Here is a 25,337-nt window from a genome sequence, read left to right as displayed (position 1 = left end):
ATCTTCTTCTTCTGCTGCTGGAGGTAATTGGCAAATTCTTCTTCGTCATCTACAGCAAACAAAATTCTTCTTTTTTTTCATTGATACTGCCAAAGAACTCTTCTGATTGTTCTTCCTTCAGTCCCAAATCACTAGATGTGGAATACTGTTGATTTCATTTATAAAATTTGTTTCTTCTCAAACATTTCATGATTTCAATTTTCTGACTGCTTTCCTTCTTCCGTTTCTCTTGCCTAAGCACACAACTCTTACATCCAATTAGTTAAGTTAGCACAAGATTTAGAGGGCAATGATAAGCCTGCTCATCGTTCATCTTTAGTTGCAATGATTAAAAAAGGGCCTTATAAACTACACTGCTCCAATTTTATTGCAAGATTACAGAGGGGCAGATCGCAATTGCAAACATCTAGAAAGATGGATAGATAACAAAATTCTTGCCAAAAACTTTTAAACTCGAATAAGTCATCCATCTAATCATGCTAATGATATATATTCGCTCACTTGGGAATGGACCATTAGTCGATGAAAATCTTTGGTTTGCAATGACTAAGTTTACCCTTCAGTCAGCATATCTTGAAATTTTGAGTCTGATTTGATGTCTTTTTTTTCTCTCCTTTCATGCTTCCAATAAGCAGGCGGTTCATATTCTCACCATCGGTTCTTTCGCGGCTTGACTTTGTAGATACGAATGATCCAGTTTGATGTCGTGAATGCCTCTTCTAGGTATTCAAGTTTGATGTCCTTGTTTCCAATTTCAACTCCTCTAGCACGATCGTACCTAGCATTGAGAAAATGTTCATGGTTAGATGAATGCAAAGTTAGCATCATCTCGAGTGCAAGGAAATATATTTGGAGAAAACCATAATAATATAATTAATGTCACACAGCAGTTGAGTGGAGTTGGATTAGTGGTAGATTGTGAGCAGGGGAGTGAGGTGGTTTTATAATGAGAATTTGGTGTGGCAAGACAATTCTGAGCAAACTGGTGCAGCTTAGATGAAGAAGGTGTCGGTTGGATGCTAGACCTCGGAATTGGGGCAGGAAGAAGAAAGCAGCATGTATTATAGCGACATGAATTGGAAGGTGGATGACACAGGAGGCTGCACGGCGAAGAACTGCTCTGTGAACGTGCAGCAGCGTCATTTAGAGGATGGCTTTCAATGCAAAGGTAGGAAGAAAAGGCTTTCTTGAGGTAGTGAGCGTTTGGTGTGGCAGCTAAGTGGGAAAGAAAGAGAGAAATGGAGAGGAAGGAGAAGGGACAAGGATTTTAGCAAGTAATTTCGGCAATTTAACTGCTGGAAAGAAAAATGTGATTCATGCGAGCATAACCATGAAATCACAACTTGATGGATGAAAAAAGTTTGTAGTACTTTGCCTTTGAATCAAAGGGTTTAGAGTAGTATTATTTGGGATCTGCACCAACAAGAAAACAACTTACCCAGTCGGCTTCCCATATTCAGTAGTCACCTCCCCAAACCGGTAATAGGAGAGCTTGTACCTGGTCATTAACAAAGATAAATTTCAGTAAAATAGAAAGAAGCCAAAATCATGACATATTTTATTTCAACATGACGTTACGGTATAAATACAGCTGAATCAATCTTCTGAGAACATAAATTTTAGAATTCATTCGTAACGCCCATAAATTATAGCCTAACTTGCTCCATTTTGTTTGTCCACAGATGGGTAGGTCACATGAAACATGAGTCCTTGACACCTGCAAAAACTTAAAAAGGAAGTGGATATCCACATTATGATCAATTCATGGTTGCATGCATCTCCCTGTTGGAATAGTCATGCGGTATATGTTAACCCATTCACCAGCATGCTATCTTACGCAAAGCCAAAGATCTTCGAAAGCAAAAGAAGTGAATATCCACATCATATAAAACTCATGATTCCGACCCAACTAAGACACAGATCAACATACAATGACACTAGTGTTTAGAGTTGCATCTGTGTGGTGATGCTGCATTTGACAAATGCACTAGCAAGTAGTAACCTGCGGTATGCATACAAATTCTCAGCAAGCCAGAATAGCTTCCAAACTAAAATAACTTGTTACACAAATGGTTGAAGATGTGGAAAGGGTGCTAGAAACAAAATTAGATTTTTATGATAGTGAAATCAACTAGAATTCCGGTAAACCAATCAATTTGAGAAAAGACTTACATGAGACAGTTCAACATTTTTGGTGCTGCTCCCTTGTCTACGCGATATTCACCATTTACGAGATAATCTGGTTCTTTTATTACAGGGAAAACCCCACCACCAATTCGAACCATCCAAAGAAACCTATAAAATTGAACCAACCATTAAAATAATTGGTATGTGAGCTACTTGTAAACACTGGTCTATACAAAGGTATAATAAAAAAGGGAGGAATAAATAAAAGGCGATAGCCGAGTGTTGTCTGGTAATTGCCAAGTTAATTATATGTCTAAGCAAGCTTACTTGTTAATATCATCAGAGGAATACCCAGTAAGACCCCCAAATACAACAAGCACATAATCTACATCCAATGACTGCATTATTTCATATGCTTCATGCTCATATGACGACATTGCCCGGCCGACTGTAGCAATATGTGTATTATTCCAGGTGTTATTATCGACAATAACAGTTCTATTTCCCATTGCAGTTATCTGGTAACCATAGTCCCACCAAGACATTACTTTAGCATCTGGAGGAGTATTTTGCCGGAGCCAATAATAAGCCTCCCTATAATCGTCAAATATAACCCGACCACCATGAGCACCCCTTGCAGCCAAGACAATAGAAGGAGAAGAGTATGCCTCCGATGTGACCCAAGTGCAATGAATAGCATATCTGCTAAGCAAATAAAAAGCACCAACAAGTAGAGCAATAGCGCCATTGTGTTGGAAAGGAAGAGGTTGATCTACTGATGCCTGCCAACACCAAAAAAAAAATTGTAAATATTTAAGGGAATTAATTTCAGTTGTTAAATGCAAAATAATTTTTCTAAAAACCCAGGAAATGGACTACAAAAGAAATAACTAGGATTAATCAGAATGGGACAACGAGGGCTTCAGTACAGTTCAAACAATTAAGTGAATTTTCCAAATATCAGGAAATTAAGTTTTGTACTTGAGCATAAGTATTTTGTTATTACAAACTCCTAAGCATTCAATTCCTTGTCTTGTTTAAATATTAACTAACGAGTAAAAAGAAGAGAAAGGAAAAATAATGAGAAAGAAATGAGTAGGCCAGGGGAATGGCCGAGAAACATTTTCTTTGTTTAGATACCAGTAGGGGGGTCAAGGGATCGAAAAATCATCAAGCCTCTCCCACAAATTCAGGGCAATTTGGAGGGTTTGTAACTTGTGTAAAATGAAAAGAAATGAATCTACAAGGATATTTCTTTGCCAACGCAGCTCCTTTTATCCAAGCTGTCTGTGAATTTCATGACAGACCCACAAGATACATTTTTTTAACTGGAAAGATTATTTTTGTGTTCCTCAGATTTATCCCTTTGTAATTTTATTTATTCCAGGGCCTCATGAAATTCTTAAACATTATAGGTAGATCAAAGTTCTTGGTTGCATTGGTAATAATCAACTAAACATGTCCCAAAATTATTTGTGATTCGTGGATACAAGTCAACTAGTTAGCATCAGCATACACAACCCAGCCCGAGTAAAATGGAGTCTTAGAACCCGATATCTGCATCATGGTGGGAAAGAAAATAGGAACTGGCTTGGCAGACAAAGAAAGCAAATAGTTTTAGATAACAACAGCAGACACAATCAGCTGTAAGGTTAGAGTGATGATATTTGTGTACATATACATTTGCTTACTTCACGGAGACTGGGACTGGAAACACACAATGACTTTTATCAACTAACAAGTCGATAACTAAGATGCAGTCTAACCATTTCAAAAAAAGAAAACTAAAGGAAATTATGATGATTTATTAACTTATAAGGCATATTGAAAGGAAGATTGCATGTAATACAGGATATAAGCATATGGAAGCGTTACCTTAGCTGATGCCTTCAAGCTAGATGACCCTTTGGCAGAAATTGTCTGAGGTGCCTTGCTTTTTGTGCGTATCAAAGATGTAAGATTTTTTGTCGTTGCTGAGATTGCTATAGCACTAATAAGGCAGACAGCAGGTGCAGCTACGAGGATCAACCGCACCATAACTCCAGCAAAATACATGCTTGTAAGGCCATACATAACAATGAATATAGTTGCATCTGAGAGACTCTTAAAGCAGAAATAGAGACCTGCTGGAAAAAGAAAAAGAAGGATGTGGAAGTCAAACATGAAGGATGACCAAGCAGTTGGTTGATGCTCTGAAACAGAGGCAATAATTGGAATGTGGTCTTTTGCATATGTTGGATCAAGCAAAGAATAAAAGCGGCCAGTCCATGGAGAGATATAGCCACTTGCAGTTCCAATTCCAAGAGCAAGGACAGCAACACTTATAGCACAAGTCAAGGTAATTCTCAAGAATGATTCGAACAACTGTTTATCATTTAACATGTACTTCACCCAGTCCAAAAAGTAAAATACCTACAAAAAGAACTAAGTTCAGGTATATCACAGTTTATCGAGCAAACTTCAATTGGTTAATGGCTAGGATGTACAGAGAATAGCATATATGTTTATATATGATAAAACATTCAAGCATGTAGGTATCAGACTAAGAATCCAAATTAGTTAGGATTGTAGACAGTAACTCCGTATACAGAAAAATATCAGATATAAAGGTACTTAAAGGTCAGTTAAAGTAGCAAATTAGTGATGTTGATTATTGAGAATAACAGCATTAGAGCATAAAGAAACAAAATCGATTTCTAAAATATTAAAAGCTTTCCAACACTAGAAGTCACACATTTAATCAACAGATTCTTAATGCTAACTAAAAAATTATCATATGATCATATTTGGCTTCCCATGAATGAGCACATTACTCCACCTGTACATCAACCATAGTGAAAATAGAACTTAAACTCGTATCTTCATTCACGTGTTGTCATATGTTTTTAGGTTTACTCACCCATCCCATTAATATCAATAACGATCATCAATCCAACCAGAAAGCAAAGGAAGTCAAGTCGTATAAAAGCTTCCTTCTGGACTGATATAGTCATGAGAATGGTTTCTAATTAAGGAAAGAAGAAACTAAAAACAAAAGGAAGGATAACTGTAATGCAGCGGGCAATTTGGTAGTCATGGACTCTTAGTATGAAAATGCAGAGATTTTTATTAATTATGGAAATGCTAATTACATAAATCAAGAATATCTTGATCAAGATAAGTATCTTCCCGCAAGTATCACACAAGGAAAATAATATTAAAAAACAAGTTGGTGCTCGACTCATTTACCATGAACCATTAGATTTACAACATAACTTTAAGGGTGTGTTTGGTTCAAGTTATGATATATAACCTTAGTTATGTGATTACCAAGTAATCACATAACCAATGTTATCGGGCATAAAACATAACTTAATGTTATTTGGTTTACTTTATTTATTTGGAAGGAATAAAACATAACCAGTTTTATATTTACTATATTATCCTTCATTCAATTATATTTTAATATAATTCATTAAATTAATAAGTATAATTTGTTAATTTTATTTTAATAAAAAAATTCATTAAAATAATAAATATAATTTGTTAATTTTATTTTTCTAATTTTAAAATAAATTTATATATATATTAATAAAATAATTTATTAAAATAATTATTTTAATAAAATAATTCATTAAATTAATAAATATAATTCCTTAATTTTATATTTTTAAATTTAAAATAAACTTATATTTCTTTTAATAAAATGATTTATTAAAATGATTATTTTAATAAAATAATTTATTAAATTAATAAAGATAATATGATAATTTTATTTTAATAAAATAATTCAGTAAAAATAATTATTTTAATAAAATAATTTATTAAATTAATAAATATAACTTGTTAATTTTATTTTTTTAAAATTAAAAAAATATATTTTTTTAATAAACTAATTTATTAAAATAATTATTTTAATAAAATAATTCATTAATTTTATTTTTAAATTTAAAATAAATTATTTTTTAATTTATAAATATTTAAATTAAAATTTATTGAATTAAATAATTTGATTTTAATTAAATTTCATATTACCTTTTAATTGACTTAGTTTTAAAATCAGAGGGTAATCATGGAAAAAATTTCGTTAACCTCAGGAATCGTAGAAAACCTTAGGCTGCCAAGGTAATCACATTACCGAGTTATAACCCATTTGTTAATGTGGCGGTAATGTTGTATTACTTGGGAATCAATCATAACTTGAATCAAACAAGGTTATCAACGATAACCTTGGACAAATAACCAAGGTTATCAATGATAACCCTCAACCAAACACCCCCTAAGGATTTTCTCATAGTTCTCCTTGATAATAATCACTAGTAAAAGAATTCCTCAATTGCATTTATAAAATGAATCATGCATGTAACACTAGCATAGACTCAAAACCATAGAGGTCGGTTGCAATTACTGATGGCCCATTACAATATATTTGTCAAACCACAACAAAATGGATCAGATCCACAAATGCTCCAAAGATCATTAGATATAAATTTTATTTTTTTTCCATGATTTGAGGTGAAATTGCTGAGTAGTATTCCAACCCTATCAACCTTCTTCAAAAGGAAATAGCAAGAACAACATACCTTACACGAAGAAACTATCAAATATGATGTCTACCCTAGAACTATATGGATGATTGAAATGTATCAATGTTTCAAGATTTGAATCAATTATATCAAAAGTCTGGTCATATTAAAAAAAGTATCAGAAAAAAAACTAACTTTTGGCATTCCTATGACGAAGAGAAGTCGGAACTTCAATCACTTTCTATGAACTGGAAAATTCACCCACAATTCAATTAGTTTCGACGGTGCGAAACAAAAAGGCCGACATACCTGCAACAAGAAGAAAACTCCCATGGCCGCCATGTGCTCTCCGGACTGGACATGCTGAAATCCCACAAACCTGATCTGCATGGCGAGAAGCATCCCAAGGATATACATACAATTATATGCTACATAGAGCCTCATCGAATACCTCCCAGTCACGAGCAAGACCAGAACGTACAGAGGGATCAAGTTGATGATAAACACGTATCCTCCCCACGCCGACACCATATAAAAGTACCCAAACGCAGAAGCAAGAGCCCAAGCGAGCGATCCGGTGTTGACCGCCTTGACAAACAGGTAAAAAGTGAGCAGAAGCGCAAAGATAGCGACGCCCTCATTGTCATAGGAGCCGGCAACGGACCTAGAGATATAACCGGGGCAGATAGCAATGAGAGCAGCGGCGACCAGCCCGGCTCCGGAGTCCCAGATCTCCTTGCCAAAGAAGTAGGCCACGATGGTGGTGTTGGAGGCGAAGAATGGCGCCGTGAGGACGCAGACTTCACGGATGTGGACAGCGAAGGTGAGGAAGCGCAGGACCCGGTAGATGAGGGCGGCAGTGACCATGAGACCCGGGTAGAGCGTGCCGCCAATGATCCGCCCGAGGGGGTACCAGCTCTCGGAGTCGAACCAGTTCCAGAACTCGTAGAATCCATTGCGGGTGAGGAAGAGCGTGGTGCGGTAGTTGAAGTAGGGATCGAACTCGTGGATCATGGACTCGTAGCGGAGGACGCAGAAGAGGCGAACGTAGCAGCGACGCGGATGAGGAGCTCCTGCTGCTTGGTCTTGAGCCGGAAGAGGGCCTTAAGGGGAGGCGCCGAGGGCGTCGATGGAGGCGGTTTGGGGCCGTTCTCGGCAGCCTTGGCGCCCATGACGCAAAAGAAAATGGAGGAGGAAGCGAAGAAAAGGAGAACTGAATCGAGCTGAGGAAGATCTAGGGTTTCATCGGCGAGGGAGAAGAGAACCCCTCTAGGGTTTTGATCCGATGAAGAAAACGGGTTGTGACGTCATCTACTTACGAAGAGAATACGGGAAGCAGACCCGAAGCAGGAGTTTGTGCGGCTTGGGTCCTGGCTCGGAACAACGAGACACGTATCAAGTTGGTTCAGCGATTTGGCTCGGAAAATGCTCCGGATTGACTCAGTCCCACCGGCCTGACATCGGTCGACTTGGGCCGGGCCGGGCCCGATCGTCTGGTTTTGTGGGCTCATGCCCCACATTGTTCTTCGTCACCACCGGTCGCACCCGATTAAGTATGCGCGGCATCGCTTAATTTTAGATGGGTCAAGTTAGACACCGCACAAAAGAACTCATATATCATGCTTGGTGTATCATCGAAAACAGCTCTCTATATTGAAAGAATATTAAGTATTTTTAAATTATCTTTTTAATCTAATCCATCTAATATTAATAGCTAAATCTACTATAATATAAAATAATTTTGATTAAATTTATTCTTAATTAAAATTATTTTATGTTATACAAATTTATGTTAATAGCTTTGACCAAAACTACATTAACTAAGTTAAAACATTTTCATCAACTTGGATCATTTTTTATTAATATTAAATTATAAACAATAGAATAATATTAATCATATTAGAGTAATTTTAAATAATATTAGTGCAATTTTAATTAATATTAAATTAAAGTTATTTTAAATCAATATTAGAGTAATTTTTTGATAAAAATTAAAAACGTAATCCAATTTTTTTTAAAAATATTATAAAGATATTTTATATCTTAAAATCATTCTTATCCAATATTATTGTAGTAGTTTTAATTAAAATTATTCTAATTATAATAGCTTTGGTTAAAGTTACTTCAACACCGACACCGAATTGTTGGAGCAATTTTGATATTTGTTTCTATCTCTCATAAATATCTGGACCTAATAAAAGTGATGTAAACTGCGTGCGGACAGAATGATAATATAACATTGTTTAAAAAAAGTAAAAAATAAAATTAAACTTTATCTTTTAAATTTTTTACCCTACGTATAGTACTTTCTTGAATGAATGATCTTGCAAGGGGTCGTTATTTATACTATGTGAAGGTTTGCAGTCTTTTGGTTCAATCAAATGTGATCCATTGGGAGCGTTTTATTTGCTCAAATTAGTTCACTAGTCGATTGTTATCTCATAGCAATCGACTACTTGACCAGTAACAATATTTTTCTCCCTCAAATCTTAAATTCTGAATTTAGGATTTATCAATCTTGTTACACCTATCAGTCGATGTTAACTCTATTTCAACTTTTTGAAGATTAAAATCTTGACTTGTTTGATATTCGATTAATCTCAACCTATCAGATTTTTTTTTTTTTAATATCTGATCAACCTTAATCTGTTGAGACTTTTCGTTGTTCAACATTTGGTCAACCTTAATTAACTTGAATTTCACTTTTCATACTAATTATCTGGTCCTCCGTGACTCACTTAAACTTTCCTCATATAGTAACTCCCATTTGAACTTCCGATCATTAAGTGTTCGATTAAAACTTTTTTACACCATCAAATATTTGATTCATCTTAATTTACTTAACATTTCATTAATATATTGATCAAATATAAAAATACAACTAAAGCTTATCAACTTGGGTCATATCCCTCTACATAACATGTCATCAGCAAAAATAATAAAAATATAAAAGAAACGTGAGAAAAATGTGGATAACTTAGAAGTTTTGGAGGCATTTATTAATAGCTGAAAATTTTGGTGTTTTTCTTTCTCTTCTCCGAGATATATTTTTTTTCTCCTTTTTAAAATTTTAAAAAGTCTCCGTCAAAATTATTTTATTTTAATCTCTGTCTATATCCCGTTGTCTTTTTATTCTACATATCTTGCATAAACATAAACATGTCATCGACAAAAATAACAAAAATGTTAAAAACGTGAGAACCTTAGCTGTCAAACCTTAGCTGACTCTAGATTGAGAGCATTCTATTCGCTCGAATTAGTTTCTCAATCGATTATTATCAATTGATTATTATCAGCAGTCGATTATTTAACTAGTAAAATTTTATTCTCACTCAAATCTTAAATTTTAAGTTTAAGATTTACTAATCGATTGCTACTATCTAGTAGCAGTGAACTACTAATTCTATTTCAACATTTTCAAAATTAAAATCTCGACTTGTTTGGTATTCGATTAATCTCAATTTATCATGACTTTCTTTGTCTAACATCCGATCAATCATGATCTGTTAAGATTTTTTATTGCCCAATATTCAATCAATTTTAATCAATTTGGACTTCACTTTTCATGTCAAATATCCGATTCTTCGTAACACACTTAGACTTTCCTTTTGATAATTTTCTGTTAGACTTTCGATCGTACCAAATGTCTGATCAAAATTTTCTTACATCATCAAATATTCGATCAATTTTGATTTACTTAACGTCCAACTAACCCTCCATTATCAACTCGAGTCATATACCTCCTACGTAATATGTCAACGACAAAAATAATAAAAATATAAAAGGAACGTGAGAAAAATGTGGATAACTTAGAAGTTTCGGAGGCATTTATTAATAGCTGTAAATTTTGGTGATTTCCCCCCTTTTCTCCGAGATATATTTTTTCTCCTTTTTAAATAACTTTTTTTTTAGAAAAAGTCTCCATCGAAATTATTTTATTTTAATCTCTATCTTTATCCCGTTGTCTTTTTGTTCTATATATCTTGTATAAACACGTCATCGACAAAAATAACAAAAATGTAAAAAACGTGAGAAGAGTTTTGATAAAAGTTTTGGAGTTATTTATTAATGGCTGAAAATTTTGGTGTAAAATAAAAATCTTTTTTCTCCAATATATACTTTCTTTCTTCTTTTTAAATAACAAACTTTAATTATTTTTTAAAAAATCCCCCATCAAAATTATTTTATTTTAATCAACATATTATAATTTTTTTCTAAAAAAAACTTAAATTAAACTTTAACCCCTCCGTAAAAGAAAATATATAGTTTTTATATTTTAAAATAAAATTATATAATTTTATGGTTCGCTGTTCAAATTGTGCACAAACTCTATTTTCACAATCAAGCTAAAATAGTGTGATTTCTATATGAAACATGTTCTTTAATTTTTTTAAACAAAAAACATGTGCCTTAATTTTAGTCATGATGGACATCGAATAATGAGCATCAATAAGGGTAATTGCTAGCATTCTTGGTCCACTATCAGAAAATTCTTACAAATTCGTTGTAACTAAATTTTGAATTTTAGATATCTAATCTATCGCATTGGCGTATTTAACTATCTCATCATTCTCCATCAACATGTCTCCATTTATGGTAGGTTGTTTCTATCCTATTAAATTGTGATTATATTATTTATAAAAATATCTACTAACATTAATAGCATAAAAATTAATCATTGTCCATCCAAAGATGAAATATCACAGACCTAGGCATGTTGGCACATCTAATCACTTTAAAATAGGTCAATAAAATTTCAATTTAATCTATCTAAATTGTTTGACAGAACATAATCTAAATTGTTGTCATCTCACGAAAGAATGCAAGACAATATAGTTTAAAAGTCAATTTTTTAAATTAGATAGCCCTAAAAACAACTTTCTCAATAAAGTAACGATTTTAGTTAAACTATTTTAGCAAATGATTTAAGAAGACGAGAAACACATCATCGATTACTCGAACCTACTATGCATCGAATTAAATTGGTAGTTAGTCATAACTAACTTTAATTGTGTTTAGATATATGCAATTAATGAGGAGACTATTGTGATCACATCACATGGATGGTAAGTTAAAGAATTAATTGCTATGATTAATGTTCATTTGAAAGCCTTTGATATTGAATTTACTTTGAACCAAACTAAATGGGCCCACCTTAATTATCACTAATTAACTTAATTATCCATGATTCAGTGAAAAAGAGAGTTCATTTCATCATTGTGGATATATAAATTAAATATAATCTTTTATGAATTATTTTTCTTTTTAAAGTATTAACTAAAGTATAATTCATCAAAAGTAATTAAATCTTTTCAAAGAACTAAACCAATATTTAAATGTATATAAATATGTAAATTAATAATAAAAATGATGATTTATTATGTGTGTAATTAAATGATAAACCTACACATACACCGGGCGGTAACATTTGTTAGTAACTTGTGGGACCGATGTTTTGGCGTTCACGTAAGGTACTCGCGTGTCATTAGCTCGTGTGGTTTGTTTTATAAGGACCACGCGGCGGCCCTTCTTCGTCTCCCTCGTCGAGAAGAAACGCCGCGTCGCATCGCCACGGACTTCTCCTCCGCCGCCTCCGCCTCCGCCGATCTCGGTTCCAGTCACTCTCTTCTTCTCCTCGCCGCTATTCCCTGCATCTCTTTTTTGTTCGGTTTTGTTCGAATTAGTTGCGGTCCTATTTGAATATGTTAAAACTCTGTTGTTCGGGCGCGTCAATGGAGCATAGTTCGAGGGGTGATGTTAAATCATAGAGAGAGAGAGAGAGAGAGAGAGATCTTTTCTCGTTCTGGTACTTGTTTCGTCTCCTGCTTTTTTGAATTGTCCCCGTTGACTCGTGTGGGACTCGTAGTACTCCTCGTTTCACTCACTCGTTTCATCGATTGAGTTAGATAACGAGTGGTGTTGAAGGGTCCAGAAATGGTGATTAACTGGCGTAGGCACTCCAATTTGCAATCTTTCCTCAGTTGCACGACGCCGAGGGTTCCCGTTTGCCCCCTCCCAAAGGTGACTGCTTTGCCTCTTTGTAGTGATAATCTTGCCCTTTAGGTTTTGTTGTTGCCTCGGATCGTTAATTTCTTTCCTTAAACTTTGAGCCTTTGTTATGCTTCGTTTAATGTAAGATTTCTATCCGTTTAGCGCATTGGTAGCACTATCTCAACTGATATGTTATGAAATATATAGTGGATTGTTATACTTATTTTCATTGAACGCATTTGATACAAATATCTCAGAGAATGTGTTATTGAAGGTCTGGTAAAGTAGATACAGGAATGAGTTTTTGTGGAGTGAATTCTATTTTATTTTGTAGTAGTCGTAAATATATTTTTTGGAAACAGAAGTCCTTCTAAATTTATGCTCATTATTTCTTTTCATTTGGAGATTTTATATGGAAAACAATGTTTCAGTTTATAGAGGACTCATATAGGTATATTCCTTCATTTGGAGGATCAAAAATGCGTGCAAATGGGTGGATAACAATTTGAATTGGTGAAAAAAGTGATATGTTCACTTTTTGTTTTCTTTTTCTGTTAACTGTCTCAACCAAGTGATGTATTGTGCATCTGAGGCAATGGTCATGCCTTTTTGGCATGGCACATTTCGTGTGAAGGAAGTTGGTATAACCCACGTCTGTTTGGCATAAACCAAAAATTGTTCTAAATGCTTCAACAACTTGTGTATGAGTTCACGTGTACACAATATCTCTTGGCACAGAGTGATGAAACTTATTGACTAAGTTCAAATGCTTTCCTAGGTTACATTTGTGCTTGTAGATAGTGTTCTTAACCTATCTCATATTCCTTTTTTCTGCTTCGATATATCACCGACTCACCTTTCTTTTTTAGCTTTGCGTTTTAAGTTTTATATCTCACATCAAGCTCTAATGGTTGCAGACAAATTCATACTGTCAGCCAATCTTACAACGCAAGGTTGAGTATTTTAATCTTGGAGATCTTTGGGATCAGTATAGAGAGTGTAGTGCATATGGAATTGGAGTCCCAATCATTCTTGATAATTGTGATAGTGTAGTTCAATACTATGTTCCGTACCTCTCTGCGATCCAAATTTACACTAGCAAATCCCATTCTTTCGCGAGGTGTGTGTAACTAAGGCATTGTATTTGTTGCTTCAAATGACCATTTTAGGAATCATACAACTGTGATTTGTTTTACACCTTTGTACAGGTGTACGTTGGAAGATAGTGAAAAGGAATCATTCACTGATGACAGTGAGAGTGAGAAATTGTCTCGATCATCAGATGTTTCAGATGATTCTCTGTTTGACCAGGATGTTTTATCATCAGCAAGACATCTTTTGGGGCAATTGTGCTTCCAGTATGTAGAATACGGTTCTCCTTATGGAAGGATACCTCTCTTTGATAAGGTATAAATGTTTTTGCTAGAAATCATGTCTAATGTGCACTCTTGACCAGTTCCAGTTTGTCAAAAGTAGACACTAAACTCGGTTTACAAGTCATAGTTTTCTTTTTCTTTATTCATAATTAGTTGTCGCTAAATTTGGTGAACAGGTAAATGAACTAGCACAAAACTATCCTTGTTTGACATCGTTCAAGAGTGTGGACATCTCACCAGCTAGCTGGATTTCGGTTGCCTGGTAATTCCACGCCTCTATTTCATCTGATTATTTTGTTACTTGGCAATGCTACACCTCTATTTGAGGTCATTGTTATAGAGAAAAACTGAGTTACTAAGAGGTTTCTTGCCAATCTAGGGAATGGAATACAAATCAGTCATGGTTTCCTTCTATCAAAAGGAATCATGGTTTCCTACAGACATAATTTATACATTGAGAACACGCTGCTATTCATAGATTTCTAGAGATTGATTCATTGTTGTATAATGGTGTTTTTGGTTCATTAATTCTGATAAATTTGTTTGCTTATCAGGTATCCAATTTACCACATTCCATCTTGCAGAAATGTAAAGGAATTGTCTACTTGTTTTCTAACTTATCATACAATCTCCGCATCGTTCCAAGGTATGGGTGATCCTTTGTTAGTTATGTGCAAGTTATGGATGACAATGCTTTGCCCTTTCATGCAAGAAACTGCGAAGTCATGTGGCGACATCGCCTAGTAATTAATGCTCATCTTTTTTTTGTTGTTGTTGTTCCTTGAGTCAAACATTTTTCATTGTTACATTCACAGATTAAACACTGATAAACCACATCATTTTGGATCATTACCATCTGATACAATTACATATTTTCTTCCATGTGATTTTGGCAGAAAACAACGGTGTGCCAGAGGAAGTGGTCAATGACTCATGTTCCACAAAGGCAGGCGACATGATGGAGAAAAAGAGTGGCAACAACCGTGTCTCACTTTCTCCCTTTGGCCTCGCCACATACAAACTGCAGGGCGGTCTGTGGATAAACCCTGAAACATCAGACAGTGAAGTGATGAGCTCCCTCTACAGTGCAGCATATTCTTGGCTGAAGCAGTTAGGAGTCGAACACCATGACTTCGACTTCTTCACTACTCACTAAATGGAAATAACGTCCACCTTTCCTTTAAGTGCTTGTTCCTCTAGCAACCATGTCTGAATAACACTGAAGAGCAAATCTTTATCTCCAAGCTGATAGGATGGTAGGCAACGGCGACTAGTGGTTTGATCAATCTCAACGCTTTCAAGCTTAACAGCCTAATTATGAGCCTGAGTCTAACTCTATGTTAGGGCTACTAATAAGTGATTCCGAAACTCTTGTGAGTGGCTTTGCCATGAGTTTTGTATCTCGAGTGACTTGTACTGGGGCATGGTGATAGTTATTACTTTCGAGTTTCTTGTTAGTCCCTGCTTTCTGTAACAAATAGCCTTCAAATGTAACCATGATACTCGCCTATTACGAGCAGTATAAGATGAATTATCACTGGATCAAACGACTGTTGGTCGGTCAAATGACCTTATTCATAAGTTGTATATTGAATTATGTTGGAGATAATTGAACAGATGGTATGATATTTCTCACATGGAGTAAATATAGTTGTTAATTAAAATTAAGCCACACAAAGCACACAAACACCTTAAACAAGGTCCATTTCACACAATTTTCCCTTGCACCTCATGCACCAAAGCAGCTGAAAGTACTCTTCTTTGGAGTTTGTCGTGTCGCGCGAAACTTGGCAGCAGCTTCTTCGGCTTTCAGGACCTCCTCCCCGTGCTTCGCATCCACCATTGCACGCTTCTCATCGGCTGTTTTGTGTACCATTGCTATCTTGTTTCTGACTTTCTCTGCGTACTCAGCCTTTTTTTTCTCATAACCTTCCTGTTTGTAGGTTCCAAATCGATTACGATACACAACTCAAACTCATTTTGGACTGTAATCTATGTTTTGAAGTACAAGAAATATAACAAGTGTGAGGGCATGTAGTAGGAAATCTATGTTGCAATCCTAGAACCAACAATTATGATGTTTCAGCTTGTTCAGGAATCACATTAATGACAGAATTAGGACTACAAGTGCATGGTTTAAGATTCTAACAGACTTAAGGAAAAAGAATCATACCTCGACCTTCTTCAGCTCAGCTTCCAAACCCGCCTTCTTGGAGCTCTCCCACACCGCGATAGCCTTCTTCTTCTTCTGAGCTCTATTATCAAATCATTAGCTTAGGACTATATTGCTTTCGGTAGAGTTTAAACTCAACATCAATGAACAAAAGGTGTTCCAAACAAAATCATACTTTGTAAAGAAAGAAACACCAGCAACAACATATTCTTACTTGTTATCTGCCTTCGATTTTTCACCTTCTTCCCATGCTCTGATAAATGATAGCTGCTTTTCATGCTCAACCTCTGCTAGAGCAGCATCTTCCCACATAACAACAACAACAATAACGACGATGACAACACTAAACTTTTCCTATTAACACACAACTAGAAAACTTATCAAACATGTTTTGATCCTCACCTCTTTCACTCGACTTTCTTGAGCTCTTCTTTTTGGAAAAGGAACCTGAATTTCACAACAAAAAGGACAATAAAGAAGAAAAAAAACTCTAACCACGAGTAGAACTTATGACAAATGCTTTGATCATGTTAAAACTGAAAACAATTTTCAGAAGCATACAATTTGTGTATATATATATATATATTAAGAATATAGATTTTTCATAATTAAAATAGAAGAGTTTAATAATAATAATTACTCTAAAAAAAGAATTGTTCTTACTGGAATCCTCCACCTTGACTTCTGCCATTTGCTCAGCTTCCTCTCCCATTTCTTGTTTCTCTGTGTGTGACAGTGCAAGAAGAGTTCTATTTTGGTCTGTTAAATAGCTGCCATGGCTTCACTCCTTTGCCAAAAGTATTCTTTATCAAGGCAATAATAAAGAAAAGATTCTGATTTTTAGTTGGTCTTAGCTAGCTAGCTAAGAGGTGCCTCTAGACATGTGAGATTATTCCTTGATCATTAAGGTATGAGCGCGAAGAAGTGATTAAATCCCTCCTAGCTAATAGTTTTGTTATACGAATTCAAAACCTCACGCGTTGGTAGAAGTAGTTCTTTGGATCTAATTCATGTATTGCTAGACTAAGAAATAAGTGTGTGATAATTTCATTTTGTCTCAAGAGTTTAGTTTAGAGTTTTCTATAAGCACTTGGATTATTTAGTCTACCTTTTTTCTAGAGTTTTAAGACTTCGAACACATTAACTATTTAACTTGCCGGTAGAGATTCTTAACTTCGACTATATGTTGGTAATGTAACACATATTGTTAAACATAAGTGTACTTAGTCTATAAAGAGAATTCAAATCTATATATATAAATTGGATGAGAATCGGGCAATTGGTCTCTACATTTTGCACTGAAGCTCTCTCAAATTACCTTAGGTTAGCACCTACAAACACTAAAATTTCTTCTTGAAAGAAAAATTATTTTTAGTAATTTAATTTAATTTCCATAGTTCTAAGATGACTCTTGGCCTTTAGTAAATTAAGACAAATAATACTCCTCTCTTTTTCCACCTCTAAAATTGCTTTAAAAATAAATTTCAAAATAAGATATAGTGCCTCATGAGAACAATCAATACCACATCATCAGTTTAACAATTAAAAATTTTAATATATATATATATATATAATATAAAATAAAATGTTAAAATATTCTATATTAATTAATTGATTTTGATGATGATAGTTGAAAAACTTGAAATGAGAAATAAAAAAAAAAGAGATAAATCAAATGGATAAAAAGCAATTTAGCATTTATTTGCTAGAAAAATAGCCTTTGAATACATTACCTGGATTATGCTTGTCACTTTCATTCACTTTTTTTTTCCTTTGCCAAGAATACGATGCTTGAATGATCATCTAGCTAGTTTAATTGACATAATTAATTTATAGTAATTATCTTTCTCCTTTTTTAAATATTAGAATAATAAATAAGTTAATAATAATGTGAGGAAAATTGAGGATAGAATAATTAACACAACTTTTCCCCCTTGTTTTCCCCTTTATTCTTGCAATGAGTAGTTTAAGTGTCAAAAAAAGAAAGAATTTTGGCATCTCATCTTTTTAATTAACAAGCTTATTTTGTGGTCCAGGTGAATAATATGACATTGATTGGTTATTATGTTGTCTCCATCACATTTAATTACATTTAAATTAGTTATTTTTCTATAAAAAATTAATTTTTAGAAGAGAACATCATAAAATTATTATAAAAAAAGGGCTTCCAATGATGTTTTTATGAATTAAAATGGTGGATGACTTTAATTTAATATAACTTAATTTTGTTGGATTGTTTTAATATAATCTATATATATTAGTTATGTGTATATATCATTATATGCTTTATTCAATAATTTTATTTCATGTATGATATCATTTTTCACTCTTCTATATGAAGTATGTCGATCAACCATGAGTTAGACTCTTCTTCATGAGCTTATCCGTACATTAAACATTAATGCCATTAAATTTATTTAATAGAATGAACAAACATGCCACATGGACTCGTACATAATATGAGCATCAACAAAAATAATAAAAATATTAAAAACGTGAGAAGAATTTAATTTTCATAACTATTTTGGTGGAATTTATTAATGGCTGAAAAATTTGGTGAAAAATAAAAAAAAATATTTTCTCCAAGATATACTCTGTTCTCTTTTTTTTTAATGACAAATTTTATTATTTTAAAAAACCATCAAACCTATTTTATTTTAATCAACATATTAGAACTTTATTTTTTCTAAAAAATGGGCTAAACTTTAACCCCTCCGTAACAGAAAATATATAATTTTATTTTTTAAAAAAATAGGACCACTATTTTTATATGAAATTATATAAAAAATAGTGGTCCTATTTATATATGTTATATATAGTGGTCCTATTTATATATGAAATTTCATTTTAAAAATAGTTATGGACCACTCTATTTTTCGCAATCAATAGTTATGGACCACTATTTATATATGAAATTAAATGACATGTTCTTCAATTTTGTTTCCTTCTTTTTTTAAACAAAAAACATGTGCCTTAATTTTAGTTTAGATAATATGACATGCACCAGTATTAATTATTTTAGTAATTTTGGAATTATATTTTGTATAAAAATTATGATTAGCTTGCAAGTTTTCAAACTTATCCATTTTTAAAATCTTAAAATAAATATTTACTAACATAATGTTATTTTGTCGCATCCTAAAATTATTTTCTAATTTTCTTTTGATTGAGCAAATATAGTAGTGGTTGTTGAATTCAAATTCAGTTGTTTTGTTTTGTTTTGAACAACCAAATACAAATTCTCTTTTTGCTTGGGCAAATACTAATAATTACTACTGAATTCAAAAGGAATTTTTCTTTAATTTTCTTGGTCAACAACATAATACAATTATTGAATTCAAAAAGGAATTTTCTTTAATTTTTGAATAATAATAAAATACAATATCAAATCATAATTCATGTCTATAAATTGCTTCCTTCCCTAACTATTGAACTCACACATCCACTCTCTATACCTCATTACAATTGATACTAATCAATGGCGACCATATTTGATCTTGGCAAGCTTAGTGTTGAAATAGTGACTAAGGATTCCGATAGGAGGGCCTCCTCTCCTCCTAAGTCGCTTTTAGTTGTCACTCCTTCTGAACCGGGATCGTATCATGTCGTCCTCTTTATTCATGGCTTCTTTCTCCACACCTTATCTTACCTCCAAATTCTTCGACATATTGCCTCTCATGGCTTTATCCTTGTCGCTCCACAGGTTAATTCTATTATTTTATTCTATATATATTTTTTTAGAAAAAATAAATATTATATAATAATAATAATTGTTTGAATTTGATATTTTTAACAGTTTTTTACCATTTTCCCATCATCGCCGGAGGAAGACATCGCCGCCGCGGCCGCCGTCTGCGATTGGCTACCAGAGGGCCTCCAGTCCTTGCTCCCGGAGGGCGTCACCGCGGACCTTGACCACCTTGGGCTCTCCGGCCATAGCCGCGGCGGCCACACGGCATTCGCTCTAGCCCTGGGCCACGCCAAGACGAGTCTCAAGTTCTCCGCTCTCATCGGCGTCGACCCTGTCGCCGGCAGAGGGAGGTCGAACCAGGTCTCGCCAGAGATCCTCACCTATGTGCCTTCCTCCTTCGCCCTCGACTTCCCTGTCCTCGTCATCGGCACCGGACTCGGGAGCCAGAGGAAGAGTCTCTTGTTACCGCCGTGCGCGCCGGAGGGCGTCAACCACGACGAGTTTTACCGTGAGAGCCGACCGACGTGCTACCACTTGGTGGCAAAAGACTTCGGCCACCTCGACATGTTGGACGACGGCGCGGCGCCGCTGCAGAAGATAGCGTGCAAGTGCGGCGACGAGGGAGGCAAGGACGCAATGAGGAGGACGACGGCCGGAGTTATGACAGCGTTCCTGAAGGCTTATTTGCGCGGCGAGGGAGCAGACCTCGACGCCGTCGTCAGGAATCCTGGACTCGCCCCGACGACGCTCGATCCGGTTGAGTACCGCCTGAAATCGTCGGCTCTCGCCGGCGTTATTAGATCCAAACTTTAATTAGTAGTTGTCCTAACAACTTCAGTTCTACAAGAAGAAATAAAATGGTTATATTTTAAAATAATACAAAAATATTTTTTATAAATAAATGGTTAAGTCAGGGGAGACAACAATGTGATTCCTGAACAAGCTGAAACATCATAATTGTTGGTTTTAAGAACCCGAAATTCCATTTTAACCCTATATTTTGATACTTCATTCAAAACTCAATAAAATATAATATACAATTCTTACTTGTGGATTTCTGTTAACAATATATAGATGCAAATAAATTGACAATACTAAGAACAATTAGGATGTAAAATGACAATAATAAAGTACTACAGAAAGAAGTTATGAAGATATTAAAGCAAAATAACAAGATTGAAGGAGTAGCTAAAAGAACTAACAATAATTTTTATATTTCCGTAATCTTGTCATAATTTCAAGTCCAATAAAATATTTTCATAACAAAATCTCTGCGAATGATAGGGGAAAAACCGAAAAAACAAAAGGAAAAAAATGCATATGTGTGCAAGAGAGAGAAGAGGAGTGATTGGTACGCAGTTGATTTCAGGTAGGTGGAGGGAGGTGGATTTATTTAAGTGATCTATTCAAATTATAGAATTAAATATATAAAATATTTTAATTTGATTATTTCGTTCTTTATTGACGGAGATTTTATGACATCATCAACCTATTTTTTTAAAAAAAGCAATCATTTTATTTCCATTTCATCTTCTTAGGGCATCTGTAATGGAGCGTTAAAAGGGCGTTAATAACGCTTCTTTTATTCTCTTTCCAGATGACATGGAGGAGAGAGTGTTGACGTGGAAGAGTGATAAGGGAGTAAAGGGTTGAATGCGTTCAAAAGCTTGAACGCGTTAATGGGGGCAAGTGGGTCCCACACATTTTTTTTATTTTTTTTTTAAGCTTGAACGCGTTAATAACACATACCGTTGCAGATGCTCTTATGTAGGATCGAACAGTTGATATTATATAACACGGACAATGACTCTTTAATCAAGTTCATTATCATTATTTACATATTTTATATATTAAATCATATTAGATTATTTTTAAATTATCTAAATTTTATTCGATATATATGAACTTATACAATGTAAGGTTTACAAATTCAGTTTCATCGATTTTCATGATTTATAAAATTGTGGTTAATATGTAATTGGTGGTATATTCATTCTAAATTGGTTGTGAACAGGTCAAATTGTAGACTTAATTTGTTAATTTGTTTAAGAACAAAGAAGTATTTTTCACATTATAAAAAATATTTTTTTAAAAAAATGAGAACCTTTCAAATTTTCTTTAATAATTGACAACCCTATCACCTCGCACCTTCCTCGCACCTTCCTCGCTGCACCTTCCTCGCACCTCGTGCCTTCGATCGCTTCAAGTAGAGCGCACAGAAGCGTGTCCGATAGGCCGTTGACGTCCTTCGACTCCATCAGTTCGCGCAGAGCCTTCCGCAGTCGATCCACCAACTGAACTCCTCCACCGGTCGAATCTCCTGCTCCGCTTCAGTCCTCACGATGATGTTGGAGGATCCGTGAGATCCTTAGCTTCCTCCTCCGATTCGATGTGAAGGGATAAAGGGATGAGAAATCCAGGCATCACAAAACAGGGAAATCGGCCAGCAAAGCAAACTTCGAGCTCACCTCCGTCGGATCCTCGACGATGCTGCTTAATTGCCTCAGGAGAAAAATCAAACAGATCGCCGCAGTCATCGAGAGTTTCCTCCGGGACCGCCGAGAAGGGGAAGCTCAAGGGTCTGGAAACGACCTACGGCGAGTAGGCGACTGATGCAGGTGTTCCCATTTATAGATCTTTCTCGGCGTAATTTAGATACAATTTTCACTTTGCTCCTATAGTGTGTAGACAATTCTATTATGATTCACAACCCATCAAACAAACCAATTTTTACTTACTATCGCATACATCTAAGGCCTTTAGGGCTTCCCCATAAAGTATCATGTAGCACTCCATAAAGTATCATGTAGCACTGCAGTGCGAACAACTCATGAATATCTTCCAAACCTTCAGAATGTAGAGAAGATAGTCAAGCTGTGAGTAGGCTATGATTATAGAGACATATTAATTATATTAATTTTCAGCATGCAAATTGAGCATCGAGTGGTAGATACATTCCAAACCTTTAGCAAATTGATTAGGAATAACAAATTGAATTTACAACATCATTAAATCTTCTACTAACTTTGTACTGACATTCGAGCATTTAAAGTAGAGTAAATTGAAACATAAAAATAACACAAATTTCATACAACAGCTGCTACAACTTAGCAAAAGGATATTAGCTAGGTAGGTTCATAACCTTCAGAAAAATTTATTGCATAACTTATATCAAATCCATACCATATATATAATCCTCATCACTGACAAGTAATTGCTTAATTAATTTCATACTATATTGGTAAATTTGCGTATGAACTCATGCTCTTTGTTGCCGTAGCCGTTGACTATGCTCGTCAAATCCTTCAAGGTACGCTTTATCTTTTTAATCGTCTCTTTCATCTCCGATTTCTCCATGCGCTCACCATGTTCCTTCAACTTCCAACGCTCAGCCTCGATCTCGTTGTTCAGCGTGTTCGCCTTCTGCTGGACGTTGTTGAATTCGTGAACCAACAGCCACTCCCCGTCCTGCATCATCTTGATCACCTCCTCGTCTCCCTCCAACATCCGCCCCTCGTTGCTCAACCTCACATTCAAATACGCCTCCGTCGCTTTGATCGCCATTGCTAATGTGGCGGTGACGACGGCGACCATCCTCTTCCCGTCGACTGCAAGCCCGACGGAGACAGCCAGCATGATGATGACGAAGATCATGATGGTTAAGTTGTAGACTGTGCGCCGCCACTCAAACGACAGCTTCCGGTCCGACATCCGGTCCTGCTCTCGACGGATTCGGTCCATAGTCTTGTTCAATAGGACGGAGTCGAGGTCGTCAGGGACGATCTTCAGGCCAAGATCATCATGATCTAACTCCTTGCGATCGACGGTATGGAGAAGGCGAGCGATATTCTGGACGACGACGTCGACTTTGGCCTTCGAGTCCGCCATGAGTTCAAAGCAGTTCTTCGCTATGGCCTTCTGATTTGGGTTTTGCTCAATCTCTATTTTGAAAATGAAGTTGGTCACAGGGATGGACACTTCAGAACAGGAGCCCATATCGTGCTATGTATAGAGCTGGAGAGTAAATAAAATCTGAGAATAGTTTTAAAACAAAAAAAAAATTCAGATTTGAAATTAAACCAAATTAAGATATGCAGTTAAAGATTAATTCATTAAAAGAAGAAGAAGAAGAAGAAAACCATAAAAAAGAAAATTTCACAAAGTCATGTGAAATCTGGAGAAGAAAACGAGCCACAAAAGTCTGAAGACGTGATTTTCTGTAAAGGAAAAACATGATGTTGTTAAAGAACAACCTATCGATAATGTTGGGATTGAGAGAAATTGTTGGCGACAAATTTCTGTTCTGATCAAGTATAAGAACAAAGAGGGGGACTTGGTGACAATCAGTACAACCGAGGAACTGGGATGGGCTGAAGAATCTGCAGAATCACAGGGGTTTATGAATGAAGCTGATCTGTAGTGTAGAAGTTTCACCTAGCTAATTTTGAGCCTTTGTTTGAAGAGTCCAAAAACCCATATCATATGGGAGGACGTCAAACACGGATGATACTTGTTTCTATGAAACTGGGAGCATCAAATCTGAGGCATATTCAGGAAACATCGATGACTGTTTTGTTCAATTTGCTCAGCTATTCAAGAATCATATTGGTTTTGAATCAGATGGCTACATGAACCTTCATAAGTTAGGAATGAAATTGTTTTCAGAAGCAATTGAGGAGATCGTCACAAGTGAAGAAGCACATGAAAATTTTGAAATTGTTGCGGCGAAATTCCAAGACATGAAAATGCATCAGGAGAAACAATACTGGCATCGCTGAACTAAATAAGCTAGTGTGTGACGACTCAGTCCGGTTTGAGCTTTACTGTCTTAAACTGGTTTGAACATCTGATCTGTTAAAAAGAATTACATCGATAGGAATAGCAACGAGCTAAGCATGATCTGCTTAAGAAGTAAGTTTCCATATTGGTAAATTAAAATAATTTCCAACACGAACGCAGATCAAACTTATGTGAAAGCAGAACAAAATACGATAAATTAGGTACTACTTACACGAACGGAAGGGAAAACGCCGAAAAGCCTGGATCGTCTCCACGGGGCTACCCATTTAATTCGACCGAGAGACACATAGCAGATCTCTGATAAAAGAAACCGTAGGATAACTCCCAACCATCAGAACCAGGCGGAAGAAACAAATCCGGATAAAATGAATTTTCACCAGTAATCCATATTTTCCCGTAATGAAATTAAAAGAGCAGAGAATTAAGCTTCAAGCTATGAAAAATCTAAATATGGCCGAAAAATCCGCAGTTGTTGGATGGAGAAGATGAAAAAGAAGAGTGCATGGAGAAGATGAAAAAGAAGAGTGCGCATTTGAATTACCTCAACGATTGCGATCGAGAGGGGATACAAGCGATCGCCTTCTGGAAGACAAGAAGAGGGAACACAAGAAGAGAGAGCAAGCAGGGGATACAAGCTCCGTAGCGTGGACATGCCCGTATAAATACTGAACGAC

At 35.2% G+C, this 25,337-nt stretch overlaps 4 protein-coding genes across 4 annotated transcripts; 2 read left to right on the top strand and 2 right to left on the bottom strand.

The window, feature by feature from the left end:
• Nucleotides 1-341: 341 nt before the first annotated feature.
• LOC141826875 (dolichyl-diphosphooligosaccharide--protein glycosyltransferase subunit STT3B-like) lies at nt 342-7,922 on the bottom strand. The gene is given in 7 exon segments (XM_074714188.1): nt 342-778; nt 1,439-1,498; nt 2,173-2,295; nt 2,455-2,909; nt 4,003-4,539; nt 6,942-7,681; nt 7,684-7,922. Coding segments are annotated over 7 exon segments (2,166 nt in total). The 5' UTR covers nt 7,805-7,922; the 3' UTR covers nt 342-648.
• Nucleotides 7,923-12,522: 4,600 nt separating this feature from the next.
• On the top strand, nt 12,523-15,534 carry LOC141827397 (uncharacterized). Its single transcript, XM_074714624.1, has 6 exons — nt 12,523-12,653; nt 13,541-13,743; nt 13,832-14,030; nt 14,176-14,261; nt 14,554-14,645; nt 14,896-15,534. The coding sequence occupies exons 1-6, from the start codon at nt 12,567-12,569 to the stop codon at nt 15,153-15,155; spliced, it is 927 nt and encodes a 308-aa protein (XP_074570725.1). The 5' UTR covers nt 12,523-12,566; the 3' UTR covers nt 15,156-15,534.
• Nucleotides 15,535-15,613: 79 nt separating this feature from the next.
• LOC141828240 (remorin-like) lies at nt 15,614-16,889 on the bottom strand. The gene is made up of 5 exons (XM_074715629.1): nt 16,836-16,889; nt 16,575-16,619; nt 16,387-16,474; nt 16,173-16,254; nt 15,614-15,932 (listed from the first exon to the last, which is right to left on the bottom strand). The coding sequence occupies exons 1-5, from the start codon at nt 16,882-16,884 to the stop codon at nt 15,729-15,731; spliced, it is 468 nt and encodes a 155-aa protein (XP_074571730.1). The 5' UTR covers nt 16,885-16,889; the 3' UTR covers nt 15,614-15,728.
• A 2,761-nt stretch (nt 16,890-19,650) lies between these two features.
• LOC141828676 (chlorophyllase-1-like) lies at nt 19,651-20,676 on the top strand. Its single transcript, XM_074716132.1, has 2 exons — nt 19,651-19,875; nt 19,969-20,676. The coding sequence occupies exons 1-2, from the start codon at nt 19,651-19,653 to the stop codon at nt 20,674-20,676; spliced, it is 933 nt and encodes a 310-aa protein (XP_074572233.1).
• Nucleotides 20,677-25,337: the final 4,661 nt, after the last annotated feature.

The sequence above is a fragment of the Curcuma longa genome, chromosome 4, assembly GCF_044706935.1.
Source record: "Curcuma longa cultivar G26 ecotype Majalengka, Jawa Barat chromosome 4, ITB_CL_G26_1.1, whole genome shotgun sequence".
In the NCBI taxonomy this organism is placed as follows: Eukaryota; Viridiplantae; Streptophyta; class Magnoliopsida; order Zingiberales; family Zingiberaceae; genus Curcuma; species Curcuma longa.
This window is presented reverse-complemented; position numbering and strand designations above follow the sequence as displayed.

Bases quoted from the DNA above. Each gene is read 5' to 3' on its own strand.
- LOC141828240 (XM_074715629.1), bottom strand. From the start codon at position 16,884: ATGGGAGAGGAAGCTGAGCAAATGGCAGAAGTCAAGGTGGAGGATTCC. The intron at 16,620-16,835 runs GTAAGAACAATT...TGTGAAATTCAG, and splicing joins AGTCAAGGTGGAGGATTCCA to GTTCCTTTTCCAAAAAGAAG. The intron at 16,255-16,386 runs GTAAGAATATGT...ATTTGATAATAG, and splicing joins AAATCGAAGGCAGATAACAA to AGCTCAGAAGAAGAAGAAGG.
- LOC141828676 (XM_074716132.1), top strand. From the start codon at position 19,651: ATGGCGACCATATTTGATCTTGGCAAGCTTAGTGTTGAAATAGTGACT. The intron at 19,876-19,968 runs GTTAATTCTATT...TATTTTTAACAG, and splicing joins TTATCCTTGTCGCTCCACAG to TTTTTTACCATTTTCCCATC.
- LOC141827397 (XM_074714624.1), top strand. From the start codon at position 12,567: ATGGTGATTAACTGGCGTAGGCACTCCAATTTGCAATCTTTCCTCAGT. The intron at 14,031-14,175 runs GTATAAATGTTT...TTTGGTGAACAG, and splicing joins GGATACCTCTCTTTGATAAG to GTAAATGAACTAGCACAAAA. The intron at 14,646-14,895 runs GTATGGGTGATC...TGATTTTGGCAG, and splicing joins AATCTCCGCATCGTTCCAAG to AAAACAACGGTGTGCCAGAG.